At 43.2% G+C, this 24003-nt stretch overlaps 1 protein-coding gene across 1 annotated transcript; it reads right to left on the reverse strand.

The window, feature by feature from the left end:
• Window positions 1–4817: 4817 nt before the first annotated feature.
• Window positions 4818–12714, reverse strand: LOC125435063 (matrix Gla protein-like). Its single transcript, XM_048501075.1, has 3 exons — window positions 12540–12714; window positions 6017–6089; window positions 4818–5043 (listed from the first exon to the last, which is right to left on the reverse strand). The coding sequence occupies exons 1-3, from the start codon at window positions 12604–12606 to the stop codon at window positions 4914–4916; spliced, it is 270 nt and encodes an 89-aa protein (XP_048357032.1). The 5' UTR covers window positions 12607–12714; the 3' UTR covers window positions 4818–4913.
• Window positions 12715–24003: the final 11289 nt, after the last annotated feature.

Consider the following 24003-nt stretch of genomic DNA (forward strand, 5'->3'; position numbering starts at 1 on the left):
ATCCATGCGACAGTTTTCCTTGTAGTTTCCTTGCCTTAGGCCTGTCACCCCTTGCCACCAGAGGACTGACACATTGCAGTGGCGTAGCTGCCACGAGAACATCTGGGGAGAAACGACCCGGGTGCCCCCGTGAGAGTCATGGGGGGGGGGGGCAAAAAGTTTTCCCCACACTTCCAGGTGGGAGGAGGGTCATGGCTTGCCCTCAGCACAACATGCATGTGCTACCCAGGCCAACGCCTGCCCGGGCAGCATGCACATGTCATGCTGAGGCCCAGCCACACCCCCTGTGGTGCCCTGCCCCCCACCCACCCCCATGCCCCCCTCCCCCACGCCCTCCACTTACCTGAGTTCAGCCATTTTAAAAAGCAGCCTGGTGGGAACTACACTTCCCAGGAGACCTTGCAAGCCCCCCCCCCCCCGGGAGGCCTCTGCAGGAGTTGGGGCTTTTTGCAGCTGGCTGAACTCACATAAGTGGGAAGGGGTGAGGCCCAGGCGCCATTTTGCCACCGGTGCTATTTCCCCCCACCACCACTGACACACTGGAATGGTCAATATGCCAAAAAGGTCTGGATTCTGTGCCCTATGAGGAGCAGCTTAGGGAGCCAAGTATTAGTCTGAAAAAGAGAAGGTTAAGGGGTGACATAATAGCCATAATTAAACATGTGATGGGATATCATGTTGAAGATGGACTTCTGCTGCTCCAGAGACTAGGATGAGGAGTAATGGATTCAAAGTACAGGAAACGAGATTCCACCTAAACATTAGGAAGAACTTCCTAACGACAGTGACTGTTCAACAATGAAATATGCTGCCTCAGAATGTAGTCCTTCTTTGGAGGATTTTAAACAAAGGCTGGATGGCCGTCTGTCAGGGTTGCATTGATGTGTATTCCTGCATGGCAGGGGATTTGACTGGATGGCCCTTCTGGTCTCTTCCAACTCTATGATTCTATGACTTTAGAGAGGTTTTTAAAAATCACTTGCTAAATTGCTACAGCACAGTGCCATTATTATCACAGTCTATTACTTTCTCCAAGTTTCCACCAGCTATCCCTTTTCATTGTGGAGATATAAAGAGTATACATTTCCCTTCATACCTCTCAACAAAAGTGACCAGATGCTTTCTTTTACTAAAAAATGAAAACCGGGAATAGTTTTCCCAGGAAGTATTAGACCATGACACTCCAGATCATTGTAATGGTGGTCATGGTTCACAAACAGCTGTATCATTTTCAGCTTTTCAAAGTTAGATGGTATAGTGACTAAGAGCAGTCGACTCTAATCTAGAGAACTGCACTTAATTCTCCACTCCTCCACATGTGCAATGAGCTCTACTCTGGAGAGCCGAATTAGATTCCCCACTACTCAAAATGCAGCCTCCTGGGTGACCTTGGGCTAGCCACAGCTCTCTTCGAGATCTCTCAGTCCCACCTATTTCACAAGGTGTCTGTTGTGGGAAAAGGAAGGGGAGGAGTTTGTAAGTTGCTTTGAGACTCCTTACAGGAGAAAAATGTGGAGTATAAATCCAAACTCTTCAACTCTCTTTTTGAACTGAAGGTGAAAGTTAATATTTGGCTTTAGTATACTCCTGATCCAAAGGTTTCTGGACAACATTCTTTTCGTTGTATTACAGGACCATCCTAAAGCAGAATTATGCCCTTCTAAGTTCATTAAGTCAGCAGGCTTGGAAGGATGTAATTGTGCTTTTGGACTGCACTATTATTCTAGTACAGATTTGTGTTCAAGCCAGTGGTCTGTCTAATCCTGTACTTTCACATGGTTGAGTTACTAGCATTAATATGCCAGAATTCTGAGCTCTGGGTTCTTTTGTTCAGAATGAAACAGGAAGATACCTCAGTATTACAGAATCACAATACTAGAACCAGGGGGCATACATTGAAAATGCTGGGGGGGGAAGAATTAGGACTAATAAAAGGAAACACTTCTTCACGCAACGTGTGATTGGTGTTTGGAATATGCTGCCACAGGAGGTGGTGATGGCCACTAACCTGGATAGTTTTAAAAGGGGCTTGGATAGATTTATGGAGAAGTCGATTTATGGCTACCAATCTTGATCCTCTTTGATCTGAGATTTTCAAATGCCTTAACAGTCCAGGTGCTCAGGAGCAAAAGCCGCAGAAGGCCATTGCCTTCACATCCTGCATGTGAGCTCCCAAAGGCACCTGGTGGGCCACTGCAAGTAGCAGAGAGCTGGACTATATGGACTGTGGTCTGATCCAGCTGGCTTGTTCTTATGTTCTTAATCATGCATACCATTTATCAGCCTAGAAGAACAACTGTCATATCACTCATGGCTACCTCTGCATCATAAAGCAATTTGACTGCTGCATTGTTACAATCTACCCTTGTAGACTTGCTGCTTGCTTGGGAGGTTTACTGCAAGTATAAGATAGCTCACATCCACAGAAAACAATCTGTTATTCAGCCTCACTGGTTCTGGATTTTGAGCTCGTGAGCAATTGATTTGTGACTGCAAAAAGTGCTATCCTTGTCATTAGGTAAAATGTCCACATGGTGGCAGCAGATGAGCAATAATGATGAGTCAAGTGACCAAACTGGTGCATTCTTAAAAAGAAAACTAATTAGAGACAGTGTACCAATGAGTTTGAGCCTCAGTTGTGGCAGGTCTCCCTGCCCCACCCCACCATCACCATGGTTAAAGACTGTGTCTTCAGTTTTATAAAGCAGCATGGGGGATTTAGGTTGCTGCTGCAGCTGGCAATAGCACTGCAATTTAGAATAATTTTTTTTCTCAGTCTCACGGAGTTACACTTCCATTGGTAATTGTGCACTCATCCCCCCCACACACACACACACACACAAACACACGCACACACATTTATTCTATTCCTTTCCCCTCTGGAAGATCTTCCAGCAGCAAAGAGGGCAAAAGACAAGTGTGGTTATAGTTGGAATAGTGAACATGAGGAAATATTGGTGCCATCACCAGTACAATACCAAAACAATACTAAAATAGTTTACACAAACACACAGAATGAGCTGACTCTTATTTTTTTTTCCCTTGGTAGTGCTCCCATCCACCCCCCACCCCCCTGGGGAGGTCCTGAGTAGTAATGGAACATGGAGAGGTAGAGAGATGGCACCTTCCCCTTGATCCTTATTTCCTCTCCATCCATAGTGCCATGTGGCTTATGTACCTGATTTTTCAGCCACAACAGACAGCCCCATCCCAGTCTGGGTGGGGGCGGGGGTGGGGGTGGGGTGGGATCATGTAACAGTGTTTCAGTCCATGGTTTGCATACAGATGATTCCAGGTTCAGTCCAGCATGGTGTAGTGGTTAGGAATGGTGGACTCTAATCTGGAGAACTGGGTTTGATTCCCCTCTCCTCCTCGCGAGCGGTGGCCTCTTATCTGGTGAACTGGGTTTGTTTCCCCACTCCTACCCACAAAGCCTGCTGGGTGACCTTGGGTGTGACCTTAGTCACAATTCTCTCAGAAATCTCTCAGCCCCACCTACCTCACAAGGTGCCTGTGGTGGGGAGAGGAAGGGAAAGGACTTTGTAAGCCACTTTGACTCTCATTACAGCAGAGAAAGGCAAGGTATAAATCCAAATTCTTCTTCTTTTAATTCTTCTTCAGTCCCTCACATCACCAAGTAAAGGATCTCAGGGAGCAGGAAAGGTCCCTCTGTGCCTGATTCATTGCTGACAGTCAGAGTAGGACTGAGCTAGATGGACCAGAAGTCTGACTTGGTATAAGGCAACTTCATAAGTAAGAGTATCCTTTTACAGCTGGTGAGGACCAGTACTTTTTTTTTTAAGGGGGAGAGGTAAGATGTACTTAAGTTCTCTGGGAGGTTTTCTTTGTCCTTTTGCTGGCAGGAAAAAAATGTAAAAGGTTTTTTCAAAAGAAATGAAGCCTTCATGAACTGAGCAACCTCTAATAGCAATTTACCCTGGGTAGCACAAGATGTTTACTGGTGAAATTGGTTCCTATACAAAGTTAGTGCTAAAGTGAAAAGGGGAGCATATTCATGAACAGTTTTCCACACACACCCTCCTCCTCCTCCACCACCACCACCACCAAATACAGACACAAAATGCTCCTGCCCCTTTGGCTAATTTTTGGTTAGGAATACAAAAGAAAGTGCAAGTATTTGCTGCCTCTCCCCAGGTTATGGAAAAAACCCTTCAGCATTCTTCTTCTAGATGCTCCACTGGCTGCTGCTTCAGCACCATTAAAAAAAATCATTTCCTGTTAGAAACAGTGAGATTTTCATGTAGCCAATCAGATCTGGCCAGGTGGCAGCTCCAGTAATAAAATAGCCAAAAAATGTCTTCACTGTTGCATAGCTTTGCATGTTCTAGGTGATGTCATCAGCTAGGAACTCTTACAGGCTATATGACCACTTCATAATTTCAACAAAGAAAAAAAACAATTGAAAAACATGAAAATAGCTACCCAAGGTTACAAACAGCTGAGAAGTGTGATAACAGAGTAAGATTTGGGGTGTGTGCAAAAACAAAATTGTATCTCCTTTCTAAAATCCCTATGCCATAATTTGAACCCTGAGAAAACTCAGTGCAGCACTAATACCAGGTATTGATATGATTTTGCCTCCAGAGCCCTACCAGAAAAGCAGCCCTAGAAATGATCATTTTTTACTCAGTAGACACTTGACCACTCCACTACTATCCCCTCCTCCATGGCATACCAATATATTGGAGGTTGTGGAACTGATTATTGGCAAAGATACCTCCAGGACAAAGGAGGAGTGTTTCATCCCTTTTTTCCTGATTAGACCCCTAAATAATTACTGCTGGAAATTGTACCAGTAAGGTTAAACCAGTATTGTTTCCCATTTATTTGCTCTCCCTTCCGATGGCTCCATGTAGAGATTCCATCCAGATGAGAATATGAAATGCCCACCTTCAGGTTCTTCCAAAAGTAAGGGCATATGCAGCTTGAAATCCTATTATTTCAGAGTAGTAGTCACAAGGTGCATAGTTTTCACACTGTTCATGCTTCATCTCCATTGGGGACTTAAACATTTCATAGTACCTGCAGTACACAAAATGGAATCTCTTATCAACCATGAAACTCATATGATAGCCACACATGTTAAAATGCTCTTATCTGCTACATGTGTCAGTCCAAATACATGCAACAGCTCCAAGCCTATGCAACACCCCCCGCCCCTTTTATCTGCTGGCCCTCTTGTGAAGATGTTAACCCCTTTTGGGCTGATGCAAAAAGTTCTTTTTAAATATGATACCAGCTCCAGAGAATGATCCAGCAAGTATTGTACTACCTGACCACCTGTAGATGGGAGAAGTAATGTTTAAATCTACCCTCAGATGCGTCGGCGTATATGACGCCGACACACACACCCGGGACCATTCGCATGACGCACCCCCCGGGACCATTTGCACCCCACCTGGTAGGGGTGGGGAAGACGGCGCAGCCTGCACGGAGGCTGCGCCGTCACCTGAATGCCTTACCGTCCCTCCAACCTTCCGGCACATTGCCCAGGCCAGGGGACATGCCCCCTGACAGCTCTGGAGTCACAGGGCAGGGGGGAGCGTGTCCCCTGGCCTGGGCGAAGCGCCGGAAGGTCGGAGGGACGGTAAGGCGTTCGGGAAAGGGGATTCGCATGGCAGTGGTTGGAAGCCGCTGTTTCCAAAAAAAACCTCGCTCAGGGAGTGAGGTTCGGAAACAGCGGCTTCGTGCGCTCGGGGGTTGCGAGGCTGCCATTGCTGCGATGCAGCGGCGGTGGCCGGGCGAACCCCTCCCCAAGGATGCTGTTTTTAGCGTCCCTGGAACTCTGTATTCCGCCCATTTGGAAACAGGTTAAGGAAAGAAGTCTACTTCCTTCCAATTGAGCTCCTGCAACCTCTTGTTTCTTCTCCTAGTTAATCAGTGGAGTTGTGTGTGCAATAAACCTGCAGAATGATATATGCAAGCATCTCAGTGTTTTTCAGTATGTGCAGTTCCTTCTTTATGGATATCAACATTAAACCCCGTAGACTCTTACCTTTCATGATATGGATAGGATCTTTTCTGTCTCCTCACAAATTCATTGGCTATTTTCTTATTTATCTTAATTCCTGTTGAGAAACAACATGTCACAGTATGAGAATAGCCAAATAGTTTAACCCTAGTGAAAAATTCTAGTAACCAACTAGTTCTGAAGTTAAAATTTGTATTTTATGTAGCTAGTAGGCTGGTATTATGTACAGCTGCTGATGCACAACTTACGGCAGAACGGAAGAGCAGCTTCCTGATCCCCAGGTACCACTAGCTGAGCTTACCAGCAGAAGCAGACATTGCAAAAAGAGCGAAGGCGGCTCCAGACCTGCAGGGTCATTTCTAGGCTTTTCTTGTTTCAGGTAATATGTTAAAACAAGTGGGGACCTGTGGCCAAACTTGCAAAGCATTTCAGTTCGCTGAAGGATGGCTTCAAAGATGCCTCTGCGTTTATCTGCACTGAAGGAGAGGATATTCTTTGTTGATTAAGAAATCTTTACAGTAACAGGAAGGTGAGAGCAGTGATCTAATTTTTTCTGTATTTTCTCTGCTGCTGTTGTGCTTCCAGCTGAAGCACGTTCAAAGCTTGCTTGTGTAACCTCAGCTTGTGGGTTCTGTGGGGCAGTACTTGGAATGAGTTGCAACAACAATTTTTAAACAACAAAATGGTTTACTTTTCTTTACAATTAACACTTTTAAAACATCCACATTTAACATTACAATTCAAGGTCCTGTTCAGGTTGCATTTCAAGTCCTTCTAGTTACAGTCTACTGATATTGCCAAGTCCAAATTCTTCTTTGCAAGTTGGCTGGCTCCTGAAGACTCCAAGGGCTTGATGAACAGGTTGCAACATGATGAAGGTTTCCAGGAGAACTCTCACCCATTACAACCACAAAAGAAAACCCTGAAACAATAAACTCCAACATTTACAACATAGCAAAAACAACAACTACCTTCCCAGTAGTTCCCAACAATATTGCAATTACCTTAACTAGGTGTTAAGGGCTTATAGAAATCAAGGTCCGAGTCTGGTACCTTTGTCTTCTGCAAAGAGCTCTTTCAGCCTTTCTGCTGCTCTGAGTCTCCACCCCCTTACTGGGTCAACCCATTCTGGGTATGGGGGTTACACTTGCACACTGGCTGCCTTCCTGTGCTTTTGCTCCACTGTGGATAAGCTGACAAGCTGGATTTTCCCCTGCATATTGGATCCAGTGACGGATTGCTGGATTTTAGTTCCATCAGTGCTTTTATCAATCCAGAGGCTGCAGCCCACCTTTTTTTAATTTCTTTTGCTCATGTGCTAAATCATCACACAGTGGGATAACATGAAGTGGTGTTTCCAGGACAACGGAGAGTTATGTCTTCTGTAGACAGTAGGCTTCATTTTTAAGTAGCCCAATCCCCCCTCAAAAAAACAAACCTGTGCAATCTTTCTGAGACCGCCTATAAAATCAAGAGGAAGGAAGAGGGTCTGGCTGCATACTTCTCTCTCTTTTACTCACACATGCAACCTTCCTGCTGCCTCACCTTCCCAGCTATGGGAAAGCCCCTCTCCAGCCCCTTGGGTTGAAATTCAATGTTCAGGCTCTTCTCTGGTTTTCCACCCCTGTTCCTGTTTGTGTGTGAGTGAAAGAAACAGACAAAAAAAATTAGTTGAGGGGGGATGATATAGTCAAGAAGCCAAACTGGAGCAAAAGCTCCATATAGAAAGTATCTGCTCCTTCCGCACATGCAGAATAATGCACTTTCAAACTGCTTTCAACGCTCTTTGAAGCTGTGCAGAATAGCAAAATCCACTTGCAAACAGTTGTGAAAGTGGTTTGAAAACACATTATTCTGCATGTGCGGAAGGGGCCTAGGAGAGAGACAGAGAGCACATGTTGCCCTCTTGGAGGCTGGAGAGACACAACAAGAGGAGGACCAGGGAGGGGGAAGAACATCCCTCAGAAGAGTAATCTAGGTAATAAAAAGCTAGCAGCAGAACAGACAAGAGGAAAGCCGATAGAAGGGTCTGACCTGTCCACCCTGCTAGCTCTACTGTCCCCACTACAGTACTGGTGTGCTTGCTGCAAAGAGGCGCCGCAGGGGATTCAGTAAGTATTGGGTATGGAATAGGGAGGCCTCTCATCCAAGAAGCTCATTGGGTGAGCTTAGGCTAGTCATCTTCACTTAGGCTAGTCATCCTCCAGGGACAGAAACCTGAGTTGCTGGAGGAAAAGAGATATATAAATGTGACAGAGATGTTAGTCAGGAGGAGGAGCTATTTCTCTGCAATCCTTATTGCCGTGGGAGCCTCATTTTCCTATCTGCACAGCACAAGTTCCCCATAACATCCCAGTGGCAGCTGACTAGGCTTTCCCTCCAGAACTGGGTTGTCATTCATTCAAGTCCACAAAACAACGTCTTCTTCATCATAGCACAATAGAAACTAATATTTCCAAATGTATACAATTTGAGCAACCGCCCCCCCCCTCCCCAGTTTCACTGGTCAAGTGAGAAATGTTGAAGAGAAATTCAAATTCACATTTTGGATAAGATTTTATTGATGAACATTTTATTGGCTATCAGATGCATGGCTTTGGAAGGCTCCTAATGCCAGCTCTTAGAAGCTGTCAACTTGTGTGTGGCCTGTCAAGCACTGTTAAGATGCAAGTACCATTAAACATCAGCTCACAAGTAGGATTTGACCATAAATGCCATTGCTATGACAGCTATGAAGTCTGTGAAATATGATAATCTTTTTGGGGTGGACTCAATAGCAGATGTTGAACTTGTCAAGTCCCTCAATGCCACGTTTATTTTAAGGCAGAAGGGTCTGGCTTTGCATGACCTTCACTTACCTGTGCCTCTGTACCCACCTGACACATCGCCATTCCTCACCTCTGTTTTGAAATCCAGATTGTCCGCTGTTTCATTATTTCCACTTATCTGAGTGCCTGAGTTTGCTGCTTTTGTTCAATATTTCCCTTTTCTCTTTTTGTGCTGTGTGTATCATATACTAGGTACTATTTTCAATTGTAAACCACCTTGAATGCAGTGGCAGGAATGCGGTATATTAATGTCTCTCAGTGAATAAGTATGAACAAAGATGCTCTGTATGGCATCTAGGAGTCCACTGGAGACATTCCCCTGTCCAAGCCTATGGAAATGAGTCTTATACCAGCCTGTCTACTGCTTGGGAAGAATATCTTTCCTAACCTTTTACTAGACCAGCAGGCAAGAGACTTCCCAGGGAGTCTGGCTAACAGAGGGCTTATTCACTGGGGGACTAAATGGCAAACTGAGTTCATGCCAAGTCTCTCATAACATGTAAACACGTTTAAAAATCATTTTAAGCAGTGCCAGAAATCACAGGCCTCCTTGTAGAATTCCTCCATTTTGGTTGGATCTCGGAGAAAATTCCAGAATGAACCTCAATGGCAATATTATTTGTCAGAATTTACCCCCACATATGAGGTCAGGGGAATTCCAGAGAATCAAAGAATCCAGAGAATTATTTCCTAATGGAGTTCCTGCAAAGATGTGGGGGGAGGGGGGAGCAAAAGTCCTAAACCATGTTCCCTCTGAAGAAAATAGGTGCGGTCTCTCTGTAAATTCAGCATGAGAGCCTACCAGATATAATTTTTAGAGTTTTGGACTAGGATCTGGGAGTCCCAGGTTCAGTTTCTCAATCTACCATGGAAGTCAGTCACACACCCTCAGCCTAACCTACCTTACAGGATTGTTGTGAGGATAAAATGGAGAATGTCTTATCGATCTGTTCAACATCAGCTGTTCCTTGCTGACAAAGAGTCATATGATGATATAACTGGACTTTTATAGTTTCCAATCTGTTAACAACACCCACCTGTTCAATGTATTGTCGAAGGCTTTCACGGCCGGAATCACTTGGGTGCTGTGTGGTTTCCGGGCTGTATGGCCGTGTTCTAGCAGCATTCTCTCCTGACGTTTCGCCTGCGTCTGTGGCTGGCATCTTCATAGGATCTGTGGCTGGCATCTTCAGATCCTCTGAAGATGCCAGCCACAGATGCAGGCGAAACGTCAGGAGAGAATGCTGCTAGAACACGGCCATACAGCCCGGAAACCACATAGCACCCAACCCACCTGTTCATTTGGTGATAATATTTTATTGTCTTCTGTAAGATTCTTCTCAAAGGTGGAAAAAGTGATGGTTGAAGAATCTAACACTGTCCTGCTGTTACATAATTCACATTGGAAATCTGAGGCACCAACTGAGACACAACCCATGAGAGATTTCATTTCCTTCACTTCCCTCAGCTCTTCTGCCCACGATTTACCAATTTCCACTGAGTGAGGTTCATTAGATAGGACTCTTGTAGATCTTAAATCAAGGTCTAGATCAAAAGTAGATACAGATGCTTTCTGTCTCCTATATGTTTCTTTACTGGGAAAAGAACTTATGAGGTTTAAAATTGAACCTGAGGCTGGTAAGCTCTCCTGTACAAATTTGACTTCTTTGGGGTTTGACGTCTGTTCAGGAGTTTTGTGACCCCTTACTAATAAGGGGGATCTTGACTTATTCAGAGCCGGATCTTTGTCCATTGTTAGACTTTGTCCATTATTAGACAGCCCGGAAAACCCACCACATTATTAGACTGTTACCATTGCATGGAGACTCATTGTGATGTACTGAGGAAAAATTTGCATTTGCTGCTATGTGATCCCTAGAGGTACATTGTGATATGTCCACAATTTCTTTCAAAACATTTTCCAAGGTCTTCCATTCATTAACTAACTCCATTCCTTTAGAGCTTAAAATGTCCTGAGACTTATAAGGGTGTGATGTTAGCTCCTGTCTCGTCATTTCTTTAAACGTCACTTGAACAACACTTGTCTTTGTTGATTTTGTATCATCATAAGCTGCAGGATGTCTAGTTCCCAAATTCATGGGAGTATTGCCCTTAAATACTGTAGAAAATATATCAAATTGTTTAAAATAAAACTCCTGGTTTCCATCAATCGGGCTGGAGATCTTGGAGTTTTAAATTTCAGCACAATTCTTTTGCAGCGGCTGACATCTGGAAGCTGTTCGTAAGCCATGAACTGGGTTTCTGTTGGTAGGCAGTTTAGCAGCTTTCCCACTGTGTGTGAAGGGGATTGGGGTGCTTGTCATTGGCAGGCCAGGGTTTTTTTGTTGGGGTGTGTGTGCTGGGGTTCAGGCTGGGAGGGGGAATGCACACAGCAGATAGGGGAGGCTTTTTATCAGTGGGCCAGGGGGGTTGTTTGTGACAGCAGTCCCCGATGACAGCAGGGTCATTGAAAAAGAACACGAGAAGGTCACTAGATACCGCGATTTGAAAATCGAGCTTCAGCGTCTATGGCACAAACCAGCTGAGGTCGTCCCAGTGGTAATCGGCACGCTGGGCGCCATCCCAAAAACACTAGGGCAGCACTTGAAATATCTTGGATTTAAAAAAAAATTAACATCTGTCAAATTCAGAAGGCAGCCCTGCTGGGATCCACACGAATACTACGCCGATACATTATAACCTCTGGGTGAGGCTCGAATTGTAATGAAGGCCAACAACCAGCTAAGGATCTGGCAGCTGTGAAATCTACAATAATAATAATAATAATACACCTCGGCCTACAAAAGCTCAATACTTGAGACATAAACAAATGATTTACAATTGTTTCAACTGAGTTGTAATTGTGATAGTCCCAATCTTCACTTCTTCCGTACATATACTTCTTGTTACTTTACCTGTTGGATTTAAATATCCCTGGGTGTATCATTAGAAGGAGCGAAGATTAGGACTTCTCATCAATAAACCTAGACCCCATTCTCCATATACAAAAAAACACAAGTGATATACAAACATAAGGAAAAGTAAACTTACAAAGACCTAAAACTGTTCTCTTATGTCAACAGGTTCTATTCAGAGAGCAAAGTGAAATTAACACAGCAGCAGTTAAGTACTTTCAAGTTAATTGAACACAGCTGTATTCACAGGAATGGTGAAAAGTCAATATTGGAATTCAGTCCTCCTGGAGTAATATATAAAATAACCAGAAATAAAACCAAATCCGGAGGTTTTATAGCCTCTAAGCCTCTAAAAGCCTCTACATATACTTCTTGTTACTTTGCCTGTTGGATCTAAATATCCCTGGATGTATCATTAGAAGAAGTGAAAATTGGGACTAACACAATTACAGATCAGTTGAAACAATTGTAAATCATTTGTTTATGACTCAAGTATTGAGCTTTTGTATGCCAAGGTGTAGTAATTGTTAGAGTGTCCTTTATACACCTACCCTGTTAAAATGGTAAATTCCAAGTTAGGCAGCATATGGTTTGAATTTTATTCATGAGCAACCTAGAATGGGCTTAGACAAGCCATTTCTCTCTCAACTCCCATCTGCAAAATGGGGATAATACTGCTGATCTTTCTGACATGGTGACTGTGTGGATGGCAACAAGATAATATATGTAGAGCTCTTCAAACATTCACAAGCACTATGTTATCCAAATGCTAAATATTATTATTATCCCAGTCACATTCCTTACCTCCATCACAACAGCAGGGGGCTGTCAAGACCAGAGTAAGCAAAAGCAGTATCAGAAGATTTGCCATCTTCTTCCTGATGGTAGACAATTCTTTTTATAGTTGAATCTTCTCTTGAAAGATCCAGCATCTGCTCAGGAGCTTTGCTTTTCGGCAACAACTTATATGCAGTGACTAGAGCAGAACCTCTGCCAGGAAGTCTCTGAAACAGTGCCATTCGAGGGTCACAGTATTCAGTTCAAAACTTTCCATTTGGGTCAAAAGACATAGAATTCTGCTGGCAGCCATTTGCACGTCTGCTTCAGGCCAGTGGCTTGTAGAATTCCAAATAACTTTGCAGATTCACATTTCAGGGAAAATAAAAGACATAAAACAATATAATCACAAACATCCATCTCAGCATTTTAAAAAAATCCTCTACCAGCTGTGTTATGAACAGATACTAGAAGATGACCCACATTAGCTCATGATTAAATATTTTGTCACCCTGGGACCCATCAAATGCAATCCTAAGTATCTTTCTAAAATCCGTAAACCCAATAGGCTTGGAATGGTGGTCCCTACTCCATTGTCTAATGTAATTTAAGAAAGCTTTTTTTGAACTTAGTCACAAGGAATAAATTTTAAGGATTAAACCACCAGTTGCTGATCAGTGTTGATTATAAGATCCAAAGCTGTTTTTGTTCTCAATCTACTATATTTCCTAAACAACATGTTTGGCAAATGTCTGATCTGGAAAAACTGAAATAACATTGGCCCATCCCCTAATTTTAAAACCACTTCTTCATAGCTCAACCTCTGATGATCTTTACAATTTCTTTATCATGTTTGGTGAATTTCCAGAGCTGCTTGGCATATTTCAAAATAGTGAGATTGTTTTGTTACATATGCCCCAGTTCCCCGAGTGAGGTAAAATTCCAGGGGCTGGTGTTTCTTCAGGTTGGCTGTCTTTGGAGGAAAGTGAAGAGCACAGAAATATATGGCAGTTTTGTAGCATTGATGTTATTTACAGAACACAGTTGGAGCCACAGAGAGGCTTTTGCAGGACAGTAGATCTGCTGCACCACATCAGATCTGAAGAGAGAAAGAGAGCTCCTGAATTTCCCAGGTGCTTCAGCCATGTCAAAGCAGACTTCATCTGTTTCTTTCTCTGCCGCTTGCAGCACCTTTTCACACACTTGCTCATGCCCTTCAGCCATGTGGGAGGGGAGCCTCCCACAAATCCTGGGGGCTGCTTGACCGTAGCCATAGTCTCATTGAAGGGGGTTTCTACAGCTGTTAAGAAACTTAACCATACTTTTCATCATGTAGTATACCCTGAGCCACAGTGATAAGAATACAGTGTGCTACAGTTTATTGGAGAAGGTATTCCACGTCCAGGCAGAAGCTAGAATGCTTGCAGAAGGCTCACTGAAGAGAATAATCACAGGAGCCCACTGCTGTAGAAGGTCACACTTTGTTCTAGGAGCAGCTGTTGAAATCCTACATGTCAATAAATTCTGCTTCAGTTGTGACACACCTGATGAAACAGTTGAGAAGCTTCAAAGGTTCTGTGGTTTGTTTTCAGCCTTTAGAAAGGAGGGTTAACTTAAGGACAAAGAAACTGGATAAATGCTTATGCAGAATTAGCAAGGAATTCTCTGTCCTAAAAGCCAAAGGCAACATTCACCATTATACCAAACACGATAACAATCTTCATCGTTGTCAGGCATGGCAGATCTTCTGTTCATGGATGTGTATAAACCAAAATATGGATTTTTCTTCACAGATCAAACGAACAGATGGAAGTATTTTGCCACAATGCAGGTCTGTAATCTGCCAGAAAATACTGCCAGAAAATACAGTGGACACATTTTATTTGTGCAATTGGGATGTGAACTACAAAAAGAGGACTGATGTTATACAATCCACAAGGCCATGGCTGCAATTAAAAAAACCACATTCTATCAAAGAGGCTTGATGGGATGAAAGGCCCCCATCTCTTGCTCACATTGATGAGACTTTGTTGTGTCACAAAGGTAATGAACATCTCCACGTGTATTTTTTTAAAGGACGAAACTTTTCACATCTTGGATTCCTTTTTCTATCCATTTCCTTCTTTGTAAGGATTTGAAGTGGTAATAACTCCACACTTCCCCAAACCCTCAGAGATTCCAAGGGCAGAACTGTCAGGCTCACTTTTTAAGTTAACTCCAGCAAGAAACTCTCAACTCTCTGTTTTCCAAACTGCAAAACAACTATTCTCATACATTTTTATATACACATCTATCCCCACCCATCAACCAGAAGGCTGTCACCTTCGTCATGCTTTGACATGCAACTCAGGATTAACCTGAGTTGTGAGCTGCCTCGAAACCCTTTGGGGGTGAGGCGGCTTATAAATCAAACAAACAAACAAACAAATAAATAAATAAACCTATATGTTCGGTTTCCATAAAGACTTGAGGCAGGACACCAGCTGCAAGTTCCCCATGGGAACACTATATGGAAGCTCCACAGGGGACCGATTATGGTTGGGACCACAGTGCAGAAAGAGGAGGGGCTCCTGCCAGAATCAGGTCCCTGCAGCACTTCAAAAGAGTTTCCTTGGAGAAATTATAGCTGGTGAACTGGTGCAAGTTCCCATGGCAACCATACTGAGTTTCCAAATATGAATTGGGAAATTTCAGGAGATTTGAGGGTGGACCTTTGGAAGGGCAGGATTTGTGGAGGGACCTTAGCTGGATGCATAATGCCATGGAGCTAGGGCAGTGCATCAGGAAAAAGCTGATCCAAAAATAAACATGAAAAAACACAGGAGAAATTGGGGGGGGGGGGGCAGTTTAAGTGACCTGAAAAAACAATACTGAAAAATGACAATTTTTTCCAACATTCCCAGGTTGCTCCAGTCCTACTATCAATTTTTTTTAATGGAGGGTGCAGATCTGAAAGCCAGGGTTGGCTCAGCTGATTGCTGCATTCAGCTCTTTCCCTGCCACCTCTAAAGCCCAGGCTGAGTTTGGAGGCAGCAGGGGAAGCATCAGTGCTGAATGCTAGGACTGGCTCAGATAAGCCCAGCATTCAGCTCTGTGGCTCAGAATTTTTCAGGTTCAACTATAAAAGACGGGGAATTTTAAAAAAAAGCCAGGAGTTTAGGTTTTTTTGCTTTTTCAAAAATGTCCAAGCTTTTAAAGCCAAACCCAAAAAATACTGGGGGGGGGGATGGTGCTCATTCTCTGAAGCAGCCATTTTCTCCAGAGGCTTGGATCTGTGTAATCTAGAGAGTTGTTATAATTTTCAGAGGCTGGCGATCCTACAATCCTATAGAGACAGAATATATAGTTTTGCCCTCAATTTGACAAAATGCAAAATTTCTGCTCTTCCAAGAAACTCTTTTTCATTTGTGCTCCTGCTCCCTGCAACCTTGACCTTCCTGCTTTCCTGACTCTGGACCAGCTGTGATCTCAGACTGCTTGACAGCTTTCTTTCTTGACAACCCTCCAGTTTGGACTCTCTCTGTCTCCCTGTTTCCTGGACTTACCTGGACTGCTTTGACTACTCTCTTGCAAATCACTCAGCTTGGGCACAGTCTCTCTCTGTCTACTTCCTTGGTTTGACCTGACTATGTAACCATATCTTGCACCTGACCCTGCTCCTTAGACCAAGCGTCAGACGTGTGGCCCACAACAGTGCTACATCCCACCACAAACTGTAGCTCCTGCCAGCAGGCAGATTATACAACGAATTCACATTCTCTCAATGGTGTAATCTAACCACAAGGATGGATAATTTTTGTTGTTTTTGCATAATTTGGATTTCCTTTGTTGCTGTTTTCATTTTATTCTGTACAGAACATACTGAACTCTTGGTTCACTTAATTACATTGTTCTATAATGTCTTTAAAATATGTCCCCTATTGAAACTTAAATGGTTTTTTGACATAGGAGTGGTGAGACAGCTGTACCAAACAACCTGGCAAATGTTGTGATCCTTTCCTACCAAATGGGCTTTAACTTCTTCATCCCATTTATGCATTACCATTTTCATGATGATGAATGTTTAACATCTGCTGAAGTTGGACAAACATAATGTTTGCTGCTTTGCTTTGTGTATATAATTTCTACCCCCCCCCCCTTAATAAAGTTAGTAAAGAGTTTGGAAATAATAGTCTTCTCTGCTGAACATCAAATGCCAGATGTTTGAATTCTCAGGACAGACTATTTTTGATGTATTAAGGTCACTATGTCCATGTCTTTGTTTAGAGGCTTTTAAAAAAAAAGAAAAACCAGTCACATCTGATGTCTAGGACAAAGATATACAAATGGCAGTGTCATGCCCCCAGAGAAGCTCTTATTATTTTCTTTATTAAGTCTCAGTTTTCCCTATAGTTACAATGGGTTTACTTTCTTTGTATAGTGTTCTAAGGGAGGGAACTTTAGTTAGATGCTGTCCCTTTCAGAAATCCCCCTAGAGACAGTCTTCCTTTCATTATCCAGTAATCCCCGTTTACTTAATTTAGTCTGAAGTGCCAGTGGAGTTCGAAGGTTGCAATATCTCTTACATCTATGGTGTATAGTCTAAGGAGTATAAAAGTTAAGGTATTAACAGAAAGTAGAATCCAGATAAAGGACACTGAAGGAACCAAGAGAAAGCACAGACAAAGTGGACTTTCTTGGAAGAAGTCAAGAAAGAATCAAAGTCTCAAGCTTCAAGTTGTTCCAGTCAAGCAAGTACTTTATTTTAGTCAGATCCTGAAAGGAGTTAGGGTCTCAATTCTTCTAAGGCTAAGCAATAAACCTCTCTCTCTTTTTTTTTAACTCTTACACCTCGGCTTGTGAGTCTCCCACTCTGTTCTGGCCAAGTACCGGGCACCTAAGACTGTTTTACTTGGGGAACAGAACGGGCAGCTTGTTGGTTGAAGCAGTTTTATCTAGACTTTGACATCCCTACGAAACTTTTCTCAGGGTGCTGTAAGATGCTCTGGAGGAAATATCCACAAAAAAAGGAAATGGCAGCTTCGGAAGGCAGACTGTATGACATCACACCCGCCCTGAGCTCCCTTTCCTCCACGAACACCAACCTTTCCAGTTACTGCGCTCAAATCTCCAGGAGTTACCCAAACTACAGTTGGCAAACCTAACTGGAGCCTGACATCTTATGAGATTAATTAGTTCACATGCATGGCCCTTCTGCACACGCAAAATAATGCGTTTTCAAACCACTTTCACAACTGTTTTCAAGTGGATTTTGCTATTCCGCACAGCTTCAAAGAGCACTGAAAGCAGTTTGAAAGTGCATTATTCTGCATGTGCGGAATGAGCCCATGGAAATGTATTTTTTTAGGTCCATGGACTGAAGTATTATCTAAGCAGTAGAGTGGTCCTCAAGAATCCAGATGTTGGCCATCTTTTTTGTAAGACAAGCTGATGAAGATTTCTGTGTTTCTTTGGAAAATGATGTTATTTTTTTCACATTGGTAGGACTGATATGATTACGATTGAGTTACAGTCTTCAGGAGGGGGAAATCAGCCAGTCTGAAACAATGTGCATGTTACATAATAGTAGAGCAAATTGTTCTGTACTTTGGGTTTTCAACTTATTAGCCACAGAAACATAAGGATTCTTATGCTTTGAAATGTCTTTCACTTTCTTGGAAATGGCCTCATGTTAGTATTGGATTGTAGTGCGTTAATAACATGGCCAAGAAGCTTGGAATTTGGCCCTAGTCATCTTTGGCTACTTGGAAGAAGTTTGTTTAATTAATCATTTAATGCCAGCCATGATTGAACTGCACACATGCTTCAGAGTGAAGGGAGGCGGATTGCTTGGAACCTTCATTAGCAAAAAAGGCAGCCCCACTCATGGAAAAAGAAAGCTGTGAACCCATAGACGTTCCCTAGCAGAAAACTGCAAGTGTATTTCTTGGCTTTGTGGCATATATACAGCTTAGTTTTACAGTCTTGAACATCTGTGTGCTTCACATTCTAAGAGTATTTTTGATCCTTACCATGAAAATACTTGTATTTTCAAGAGGAGAGGGAATCAAGTCACAAAACCTGACAAAGCCACAGTAGCCAGAACCCAAGTTCATTACAGTATGAAACTCATTTAGGAAAAGTGTGATTTTAAAAATTCTCCAGGTTGTTATTTTGGGGGGAAAAAACTCCTTGAAGTTTTGGTTCTGTAAAAGATTCCCTCTCATCTTTGAAAAATTCTACATTCATTTCAACCCTGAATAATGAAGGTCTTAGGTGCTGTGTGGTTTCCGGGCTGTATGAAGGTCTTGTCCAAGACCAGATTATTTATCTCCTCCGTCTCCTCTCCATCCACTATTTTTCCAGTCATTTTTCACAAGATCATGTTCTATTCTTGATTTCTCTTGTTGTCCATGCTGCACCACTTGCCGCACTTCTCAATTAGTCTCACCTCTCATACGCTGTCAGGCCACACATGCCTTCTCTCTAATCTTTCCTCAAGGACTTTCCTCTCTCTCAATTAGGAATGTGTGAAAACTGCCAGAGAAAGAATCCTGATATCCCTTGCCCAGTTATGTGCTAAATAGATTTTCCTAAGTTCCAAAAGGTATGGAGGGTTTTACCTCAAACAGAGATTAGGGGCCCTCTCAGAGGTTTGGAGAAGCCCATACTACTTCCAGTTTTTAAGGTCCCTAAACATCTTGTCATATCATGGAAGCTAAGCAGGGCAGTGGCATATCTGCCCGGGGAGAAGGGGTAACCTCTGTCCCAGGCGCAACTAATCTGGTCACGTGGGGTATGCAAAACCAGCCCCCCACATGACCAGATGCCTTCATGAAGACAAGGAGGCAGCAAGAAGTCCTGCTGCCTCATTGCCTTTGGGCTCCCTTGGCCTTGCCCAAATCGTTCTCCAGAGTCATACTTTTAAAAGCACGGAGGCTGGGGGTGGGGCCCGAGCTCTGCCCCAGTCGCAGGGGGGTTGCCCAAGGAACTCTCCGGGTGCCATTTTCCTCCCATATGCCTATGAGGCAGGGTCAGTCCCGGTTGGTATTTAGATGGGAGACCACCATGCAAGTCAAGGGCTGTGATGCAGAAACAGCCAATGAGTAATCATCTCTGAATGTCTCTTGCCTTGAAAAACCTAAGGGATCACCATAAGTTGGCTGCCATTTGATTTACACCAGTCATAATACAGAGGAGAAGGTGGCATGGACAGTTCAATCTTGTCAGATCTTGGGAGCTAAGCAGGGTCGGTACTTAGACGGGAGACCACCAAGGAAGATGCTGCAGAGGAAGGCAACGGTAAACCACAACTACTTCTCATTTGGCTTGAAAGTCCCTCACTGGGATTGCCATAAATCAGTCTTGACTTGATAACACTTTACGCACATAGCCATAATAATATTTTTTTAATGATGGTATGAGATGCATATACAAGCAAGTTATGAAACTTATCAAATGAAAAAAAATAATGTGCCTAAATTTGAGGCTCCCTTTGAGCTTGAGCTCAAAGCCAAATGGCCCTTCTGCTTAGAGTTCAAAATTTCCCAGTAATTTCTGCCACTGCCTGCCAATGCTCAGCTATTTGGTGGGCAGAAATGCAGGACAGCTGAAAAAAGGGGAAGCAATTGATGTCTGTGCATGATGCTGTCACTTTGGCATGATGCAGAAGTGCCAGCAGCTTAGCATCACACCTGGGGAACACTCTATCACTCTCAAGTGCTAAACTGTCCCTCCAGTATGGTGTTGGCACTTATGTGTTGCTCCAGAATGGCATTGTCATGCACGGATGCCAAATCACCACTTTCTGCACCTGATTCTCAACATCTTCCACCAGTTGCTAGAGGGATTGGGCAACTCTGCCTCTGCGCCTCATCCATTATGTCCTGTCAGTAGACATCCCTCTATTGCAAATTTGTTGCAATAGTTATGTATGATAGTTTGGGATATGACACTACACCAGTGAGTGCCTCCTTTCATTGTGTGTCAGTGAATAGGGGCCTCCGCAAAAACTCCCTTTATACTAGGACCGCACAACTTGAGGGCCAGCAGGTCATATACAATTCACGAGTCCCATATAGTGTTCTGCCAGGTGCCTGAAGTCCTACCATTTTCTGACAACAAAACAAGAGATTACCTTGACACATAATATGTGGCTGGTGCACCCCTGAGCTACAGCCCTCACCACTGCTTCACATGATTACTGGAGCAAAAACGGAAGGAAGGCATTGCATGGTGCTTGCAATCACAAGCTCTTGAAATTTCCCCACTATCTATGGCACACTATGCCATTTTGCCAGTATCTGTCCCCAAATGGTCCCCTAGCTGGCTGAAGCTGAGCTAGAAACCCTGCTGATTACTTGCATTCAACATGATACAATACAAATCATGCAGGCCTGCTCTAGTCTGTTTCACCTTCTTGTAGTATCCCTAATGCAGTACTGGTACCAAATAAATATAGTGTTAAACAGAACAAACTATCTGTTCAGCCTTCACTGCTGTTTCCATGAAAACAACTTTTCTGGAAGGGTTAACTGGGCTTTCTCTCTTTCTTTTTGTTCTGAAATGGAAGCCAAAACTCTGAGGGTTCTAAATTGTTCTGAACGGGGCATAAATATGGTTTGTGAGTTTAGAGGTGGCAATAGGCTGCCAGTGTAGGACTTTCAAAAATGTTTTTATCATATGAGAAAAATATGATAAATACGTCTTCAATTTACTTCACAGAACATTAACAATGTTGACATTTTATAGCACACTTCCCTGGGTGGCTTGCCACTGTTCATGCCATTTCTATCTTTTCAGTTATTTGCAAAAAAGAAATATGGAAGAGTAGAGAACTAAATAGTTGACACAGCACATATTTAACAAACATAAAAGACTGCTGTGTTTTAATATCTCCACATTTGACGGAAAGAATCCAAGCGGCTGTGGTCAGTAGAGGACTGAAAATATATTTACATAATCACTTAAGATGGCACCAGCACTGGTACTACAGGGCCTGCTTCTTTGGCATTGATAAACATGTCACATGGGTATGTTGTGTTCATGTGAATGACTACATCCATGGGTGGCCTGTGTGTGCTGTTTGGGGTTAATGTTGTTGCTTGGTTTGGGGTGAGATGGAAGCAAAGTTAAGCAGCTTAAACCATGATCATCTGTATGTTTCCAAATATTTGTGGGTTTGCTTGAAATAACATAACTTCTCACAGTATTCCTCTATCCATTGAAAGCCAAGGCCTTGAAGTCACTGGAACATTCCAGATTAGGAGACCATCACACACACACACACACACACACACACACACACACACACACACACACACACACACACACACCCTATGAAATATGTGGTTGCCAACCTCCAGGCGGGACCTGGATGTCTCCTGGAATTGCAACTGCTTTTCAGACTATTGAGGAAGAGGAGGAGTTTGGATCTATAGCCTGCCTCTGAAAGCAACTTAGAAATTCCTTCCCTCCCTCTCCTCACAACAGACACCTTGTTTGGTAGGAGGGGCTGAGAGAGTCCAAAGAGAGAACTGTGACTAGCTAAAGTCACCCAGCAGGTTTCATGTGTAGGAGCAGGGATACAAATCTATTGCATCAGATAAAAGTCTGCTGCTCATGTGAAGGATGGGAAATCAAACCCAGTTCTCCAGATTACAGTCAAACACTCTATCACTACACCATGCTGGCTCTCAGTTCCCCTGGAGAAAATGGCTCAATTGGAATGTAGATTCTGTGGCATTATAATCCACTGAGGTTGCTGTCCTCCCCAAACTCTGTCCTTCCCTGGCACCCTGCCCTCAATTTCCCAACCCAGAGTTGGCAACCCTGACTGAAAACCTTTCTCAAAACAGTAGTTATTAGTACCTGAAAATAGTAGGTATTCATAAAGTCCTTCTCAACCTATTATGTGTAACTATTGGAAAGTAATCAGACTATTACATATTTGGGTGCTGTGTGGTTTCCGGGCTGAATTACATACTCCAAATACTTTGCACACTGGCAATTTAGTTCAATATATTGACAATGGGTTCTAAGGAGCCCGTCTCCTTCTGCTCCTTAAGGAGACAGAAAACAAAATGATTTATCTGTTTAGTAAGAAGCAAGTACCATTTGGGCTGGTCAGTTAGAATGCACACAACTCTGTGCCCTGGTTGATACCTAATCTGCAGTCTGTTAAAGAATCTCTTGCCCTTCTTTCCCCCCAACCTAAGCTACCTGGGTTGGAAATTCTTGGAGCTTTGGGAGTGGACCCTGGGGAAGGTGGGATTTAGGATCTCAGCAGGTTATAATACAATGGAAACCTGCAGCCATTTTCTGCAGGGAAACTGATTGTTGTTGTCTGGAAGTCTGTTTTAATTCTGAGTGATCTGCAAGTCCAACATGGAGACAAGCAACCCCAATGGCCAACCATCTCTGAGGAATGTTCTCAATGTCACACATTTCTTTCTCCTCTGCCCCTTCCATCTTGGTTATTACTACCATTGCATATGGTGGCAAGCTTTCTTTCCTCCTCCCCCCTTAGGTGTGTTCAGTCCTTCTCTCTGTCTTGTCTTACCAGCCACCATATTTTTCTCTCTCTTGTACTGTCCCCCACTTTTCTCTCCCTCTCTGCATCTCTTGCAAAATATGTTATTATTGGGATGCTTATGACCTGTTCCCCCTTCATAGTGAGTCCTGGTTTAGCATTATTGCCCTGCAGAGAGAGGTGTTTTCTACAGTCTGGGTGTGTAGTTACCAGGCAACAGGAAAAGAAAGATTGGTGAACTCAAGAGAATTAGGATAAGTGGCTGAGGTGCTTTATCCTGAGGGAGAAAATTTCAAAGAAGTTTCAGAAAACTATAGTGCAGTGAGAAGGGCATCTTCTGGCTGGTCTTCCAGTTCATAGTGTTTATGAGACTTTTGCTGCTGTGAGGAAAAGTTGAGTCTACAGAGAACAGAGACCTTGCCAAACATCCAGGCTATCCTGGAATTCATGAGTTAGAACCTAATGACTAATGAGGCGTTTTTCTCCTCAACTTTGGGACTATTCGAAATGTTTTATTATTAACACTGTTTTGTTCAAAACTCCCTTTATTTTTCCACCTTTAAATAAAAGCTGCTTATTTAAGGCTCATTCCGCACACGCAAAATAATGCACTTTCAAGCTGCTTTCACAACTGTTTTTGCCATTCCGCACAGCTTCAAAGAGCCCTGAAAGCAGCTTGAAAGTGCATTATTCTGCGTGTGCGGAATGAGCCTAAGTGAAGTTCAGGTTTTGAACAAAATCAGACATGTGCTTCCTCTGTTGTGACCTCTGCTTTGTGGAATGGCCTGCCTGAGGGGGTTAGGAAAGCTGCCACATTCCTGTCATTCCCCAAATGACGTAAAATGGAGTCGTTTAGAAGATCTTTTCTAATAATAGGGCTATACGATAACAGACTGGTTCAGTAAAGCACTTAATAAAGGGAAACGGACTGTAGATCTCCTTATGCAAGTGTCCCAAAGAAAATTTGAGTTATGAACAAAC

This window comes from Sphaerodactylus townsendi, linkage group LG06 (genome assembly GCF_021028975.2).
Source record: "Sphaerodactylus townsendi isolate TG3544 linkage group LG06, MPM_Stown_v2.3, whole genome shotgun sequence".
In the NCBI taxonomy this organism is placed as follows: domain Eukaryota; kingdom Metazoa; phylum Chordata; class Lepidosauria; order Squamata; family Sphaerodactylidae; genus Sphaerodactylus; species Sphaerodactylus townsendi.

Excerpts from the sequence above, each read along its gene's own strand:
- LOC125435063 (XM_048501075.1), bottom strand. The coding sequence starts at position 12,606 with ATGGCAAATCTTCTGATACTGCTTTTGCTTACTCTGGTCTTGACAGCC. Across the intron at positions 6,090-12,539 it reads CCCCTGCTGTTGTGATGGAG|GAATTAAGATAAATAAGAAA; the intron begins GTAAGGAATGTG and ends GTTTCTCAACAG. Across the intron at positions 5,044-6,016 it reads TCCTATCCATATCATGAAAG|GTACTATGAAATGTTTAAGT; the intron begins GTAAGAGTCTAC and ends TGTGTACTGCAG.